The 6,000-nt window shown below is 38.9% G+C and overlaps 1 protein-coding gene across 9 annotated transcripts in view; it reads right to left on the bottom strand.

Moving 5' to 3' along the window:
- Window positions 1–3,472: 3,472 nt before the first annotated feature.
- Window positions 3,473–6,000, bottom strand: part of eml1 (EMAP like 1) — a 263,264-nt gene continuing 260,736 nt past the window's right edge. For all 9 annotated transcript variants that reach the window (XM_059958960.1, XM_059958938.1, XM_059958978.1 and 6 more), the window contains one exon: window positions 3,473–4,646. In XM_059958960.1, coding sequence (XP_059814943.1) covers window positions 4,521–4,646 — 126 coding nt within the window. In that variant the 3' untranslated portion in view covers window positions 3,473–4,520. The remainder of the gene's footprint in view (window positions 4,647–6,000) is intronic.

The raw sequence follows: 6,000 nt of genomic DNA, 5'->3' as shown, positions 1-6,000 counted from the left end.
TCGCCATTAAAATATATGAACCCTATTTAGAGAACTTTAAGAAAGAAAAGACACAATTTTCAACATCATTTTCGGGTTAACCTTTATTTCAATGATATTATTCATAATAAATTATAAAAACCAAAATCATAATATGAACAAACTGTTGTAAAATATAAATAATTTGTTAAAAATATTTGTTTTTTGGAAATACTTGAAACACTAATATGGGCATTTTCAAAATTGTTGTAAATAATTTAGTGCATCATGGATTATTTTTAAATATGCTAGACACGTTTAAACATTGGCAAAAGCCAGAAATAACAATTTACTTACTGAGTTAAGCCAATTCCGAAATGCTTTGGTTTTAATTTAATTTAATTTCACAATTTCTTAAAGATAAGTCTCTGCTTCTCGTGTGTTCATATTTGCCAGGTCAGTCAACTGGCATATTCAGATTGAGGAAATCATTAAACAGGTGTTTGTCTTTCATTTAAAGGACAAACTAACTGATTCCTGAAGGTGAAGGCTTTCAGGAGTACAGTCCAAATCAAATTGAACCTGGATTATTTTCACAACTTCAGATATTTTGATCTTCTTACATTACAAACTAAACTTTGCCCAGTTCATCTTATTTCAGAGTAATTTGAATGAGCAAAATTCACAGAAATTTTACATATTGGTTTATAATTTCCCCGGTGTCTACAGTCTGAAGCTGGAACCAGAGAATCAAATATTTTTAATTGGTAGACATTGGCTTTCAGTAAAGTATACATTAAAATCTTATTTATCTTATATATTATCATGAAGGGTCAAGGAAGGCTGCGGCAGGAGGCAACTCATTACATTTATGCTGGGGTGGGGAGGGGGTCGATACATTTGTAAGGTTTTTCAGTGAAGCTGATGACAAACACAGTGTGATCATGACACTGCCATCTGATGTTATGGAGAAAGATCGTACATGTCAAAAATGTACAGTCATAAATTTGAGGGTGGAAGGTGGGTGGAAGTGAAGTGCAGTATTTCAGGGAGCCTTGAGATACCGTGTTATCCATTCCTTTTAACACCAGGATTAAAATCGTGATTACACTAATATTCTGGATTTAGCCAACTGAACATCTAGTTAAATGGAAAACATTTCACTGAAACTTTATCACACATACCCATCTACATTTAGAAGTCTCCTCAGTAAGGCCATTCTTCCCTGATGTTTTCTAAAAACTTCTTGATGTCTTAAACACTTTAGCTCTTCGGGAGCTGCTGCTAGTAAAGCGACAATCTCTTTGGTCTCTGAACCGCAAACATTAAGTTGGGCTGTCCTTTGGAAGTGTTCGGTCTCTGTCCATCTGTACATACCACGCAGTTTCTAACATCGTAGTGTTTGCGTTGCCATATGTTCACATTTTTTCCCAGAGTGTTCCATTCAACTCTTTTACCTATGAAATCAGCTCATTATAATTGCCCTAACTTCACCCTCCTTCATCAAGTGGATGCTAAATCCAATTAATTTACAAATCTCCATCTGAGCATAACTTACATCAGCAAGTTAAAATTGTTACTATTAGAAACAGAGTAGCAAACATTGTTTTTATTTACTAAGCATTGGAACGTTCAGCTTTCAGTTAGAATATATAATAGATCACTTATTGTATTGCTACAAAAGTTGAATGGCCTAGATATTTGCAAATTTCACCCTACAGCACGTGCACAGGAAAATCAAATACAGTTGACCTGTGGTTTCAAAGTAAATCCACTGTAATATGCAAGGTTTTCCTGGTGGGTTTAGTGGAGGCTTTAAGATCTCCAATCTCTAATGCTTCTTTTTCCCTATCCTCCTTTACTCCAAGTTTTCTCTCTTTCCAGCTCTCCATCAACTAATTTTGCCCTTGTGCTGATCCATTAACCAGTTTCCTCTGCTTCTGCTATCTAGCATGGACTTGTATCCTTCAGCAGTGTCAAAAGCAACACTGTCAATATATAGAATGTCCCATAGTGCTTCTCAGAAGTATTATCACTTAGATAAGCAGATATTGGGGTAAGCATTTGGTTATTGAGGCATGTTTTAAAGGTAAGTAATAGAAGTAAAAGATATAGAGAGAACAGGTGGCATTTAGGGAGGGGATTCCACAGATCAAGGCTACAACTGTGAACTTCAGGGAAACCCAGAGGGATAACACTGGAAAATGCGGATGGTTCAGGCAGAATGAGGCAGAATTTACTCAGCATTTTTAGCCTGTGAGCACAGGAGTGTTAAACTTCAGGTGAGTCTTGACACAGGGAGTAGAATTTTGGATTTAAAATCTGCAGAGAGTAGAGCAAGGGAATGCAGTTAGAACGCTGTTAGAAAAAATACCTTTAAAAGTAAAAAAAATTAACAAAGGAGGTGTAGAATATTAAATGAGCTTTTACAGGTGTGGGGTTGCGTGCTGATATAGAAGTGAAAAAGTGCTGTTGATTATCTGGATTTTAGTAACACAGCGCGGAGAAGGCTGTTCGAGACATGTCACCCCAGCAACCCCGATTTACCCCTAACCTCATCAGGGGAAATTTACAATGACCAATAAACCTACCTGGCACGTCTTTGGACTGTGGGAGGAAACCTGAGCCCCTGGGGAAAGCCACGCATACCAAGGGAAGGACGTACAGAGACTCCTGAACTGAACTCTGAGCTCCGACGACCCAGGGTGTAGCTGTGTCACGTTGTTAAGCTGGTATGGCGCCCACCAGTCACTGTTCATAAAATAATAATTTGGATCTCCTGGCTCCTTGTACCTACCGGCTCAATCCAGCTTCACTTTTTCTCGAATGTCCTGGATTACTTTGCCTCTTTGTAATATGATCTGATTGCTGGGACCATTCCCTGAATGAAACCTCTTGATTTTCCATTCTTCCTATCACAATAGGATTGCATTAGTCACTGAATAAGAAATTTCACGTTTGCAACTACATCCTCACTTTACTGCCTCTGATGTTGTTGATCTTACATTTTTATTAAGCACTTATGGGGCAAAATGTCCTTTGGCTGTACTGCAGTGCTCTATGACTGATTGTCATGACCTCCCATTATAACTTTGGGGGCAGATAAAGAGACTCCCAGGCATACCTGCATAAATCACTGCATCACATCCCTAAAGCTCATTTAGATTGATGGAGCCTGGAGGAACACCACTGAAATTCTATCCTCTCTTTTCCACCGGCCCCTTCCCATCCAATCCTCTCTAATATATGAGAGCATATTGGCTTCAATGGCTTCTGCTTGCATGCTCATGTGGTTATCATCTCCATTATGTGGAGGTCACCTCCTGCCTTTTTTTCTGACTTAGGATGTAAATAAGATGCACATTTGATTAATTTGCTGTGTGTTCGATAGCTAATTTTGCATATATTTGCAAAATGTGCAAATTCACAAGCAATAAATCTTTAAACTGAAATTCATTTTAAATATCGCTTATCCTGTATAGGTTAGAAAAGTGCAGACACCTACTCACAATGGTACCTTTCAGCAATTTTGATTTATTGATGAAGACTCACAGAACAGGCTTTTGAAGTTTAGTGTTAAAAGAATGTACCAATAAGTTTCATTTAATAAAAAAAAATCTCTACATACATTTCAAATGTAAACTGCATGTTCTGATTTTGCTGAAAGTGTGAGCTGTTTCGCCAGCTCTGTTTAAACCCCTGCCTGCATTTTTCCTTGCAAGCAGTCAGCTTTGTTTACAATGGGGAAATTTCCATGCACACAGCATACTCCTAGGGAGGGAATGGGGTGAGGGCAGAGGAGGAGCAGACGTTGCACACTCATAGAAGTGTAAGCTCGTTCTCTCTGTCTCTGCAAGCTTAGAGTGCATGAGTTATAGGTTCTGCAAATAAATTATTGTGTTTATCTAACTGTGGCTCCCTTTAGGTGTGGACATAGCGGGGTGGGGAATGGGGGAAGAAAATACATAGCAGCTCGTGCCAATGTGACAACTGAATGTCAAGCTTCCCCATGCTTTATAACAGATACAAAATGAAACATAGGTTTAAGACACATTATACAGTATTCCAGCATCTGCAGAACCTCTTTTGTGTTTACATTATACAGTATGTTTACTAAAGACTTATCTATACAGGAAATTTAGTGCATACAATATCAATAGTAAACAATTTATTACAGCTTATTCTCACCAATTAAAACGAAAGTTTGTAGTCACAGACAATACGTTGGAGTAAATTCATGAACAATACTGCACATTAGCACAGGCATACCCTCACTTCACCACGTAGAAATATGCTGGAGCCCGTAGAGAGCAGGATCAAGTCTGTTTTCCGGAATACAGTCATTACCACACCATGCACCAGTAACCTTGCAGAGGCTCGATTTTCCTGAGGTTTAAGTAAAATCTTTGACGTTTAGCAGAAATGTCAAATCAAGGGCTGTAAAAGTGCAGGAACTTCTCTTATTTTTTGTTAGCTGCAGTTTTAACATCTGGCAAATATTATTCCACATTTGTTACATTTGCTCTGAAGTCCAAAAGTAAATTTCAGGACAGAAGGTCAATTTAAATGACTTTCCACTGCATGACACTCATGTCCTTCCCACCAGTGGAGATTAGCTGACTGTCATCGTAGAGGAAGCTCACACCGGTCACATGACTGCTGTGTCCTCCATATGTGTGGCCTGGAGCCTGCAAATGAAACAAAAAGTCTTTTTTTTCTGTTTGATTTTCATACTTTAAGCACGCATGTGCAATTATGAAGAAAGCACGACACACCTCTACTTCCTTAGGAGTTTGCCAGAGTTTTAGATGTCATGCCAATCTTCGCAAACTTCTATCGCCAAACCATGTTTGGTGGAGAGTGTATTGACTGGCTACATCACCGCCTGGTATGGAAACGCCAATGCCTTTGAACAGAAAACCCTACCACCCAGTCCATCACAGGTAAAGCTCTCCCCATCGAGCACATCTACACGGAGCAATGTTGCAGAAAAGCAGCATCCATCACCAGGAAGCCCCACCACCCAGGTCATGCTCTCCCCTCGCTGCTGCCAAAAGACAGGAAGAAGGTACAGGAGCCTCAGGACCCACACCACCAACTTCAGGAATAGTTATTACCCCTCAATCATCAGGCTTTTGAATCAAAGAGGATAACTTCAACTTCACTTGCACCATTACTGAAATGCCCCCTCAACCTATGGAGATGACTCACTTTTAAGGACTCTTCATCTCATGTTCTCAACATTTATTGCTTATATTTCTTTTTTCTTTTTTTATTTGCACACTGGTTGAACACCCAGTTGTGCCGTGTTGGGTTTATTGAGTATGCCCGCAAGTAAATGAATCTCAGGATTGTATATGGCAATACATATGTACTTTGATAATAAATTTACTTTGAACTGTGTATCAAATATACAGATAAAGGAACTAGTTACCTCAGTTGTATATCACCACTTAGCTGTGATCAAGGCTAAGCTCATGTCAGTCCTGAACAGATTGATTTCAATTAAAGTTGCACACAGCTTTTGATAATTCTACCCAGAGGATAGTCCTTAATATATTCAGAAAATCTCTCCGTCAAACACACAAAACAACAACATTCACCACATGTCGCTCCAAGCAAGTATGCCACCTTAACCGAACACATTCCTGAAGGCTTAATTATATGATGTCAGGTCACAAGACCTCACTCACATGAGATTTTCTGCAGTCTGCAAAATTCCATTATGTTTATTTCATAAAGTTGTGCTGCATGTGTTAAGCATCTTCCATTGACCAATCTGAGAAACTCTTGTTATCTACACTCAGTATGTCCATTATTAGATACTTCCTATACTTAAAAAAGTGGCCACTGAGTGTATGTACATAGTGTACATGGTCTCCTGCCGTTGTTGCCTATCCACTTCAAGGCTCACTGTGTTGTGTGTTCAGAGATGACCTTCTGCACACCATGGCTGAAACATGTGGTTATTTTAATTACTTCCTGTCAGCTTGAACCAGTTTGGTCATTGCCTTCTGACTTTGCTCATTACAAGGCATTTTT

This window comes from Hypanus sabinus, chromosome 2, assembly GCF_030144855.1.
Source record: "Hypanus sabinus isolate sHypSab1 chromosome 2, sHypSab1.hap1, whole genome shotgun sequence".
Classification (NCBI taxonomy): Eukaryota; Metazoa; Chordata; class Chondrichthyes; order Myliobatiformes; family Dasyatidae; genus Hypanus; species Hypanus sabinus.
Note: the sequence above shows the minus strand (reverse complement) of the source record. Positions and strands in the feature narration are given on the sequence as shown.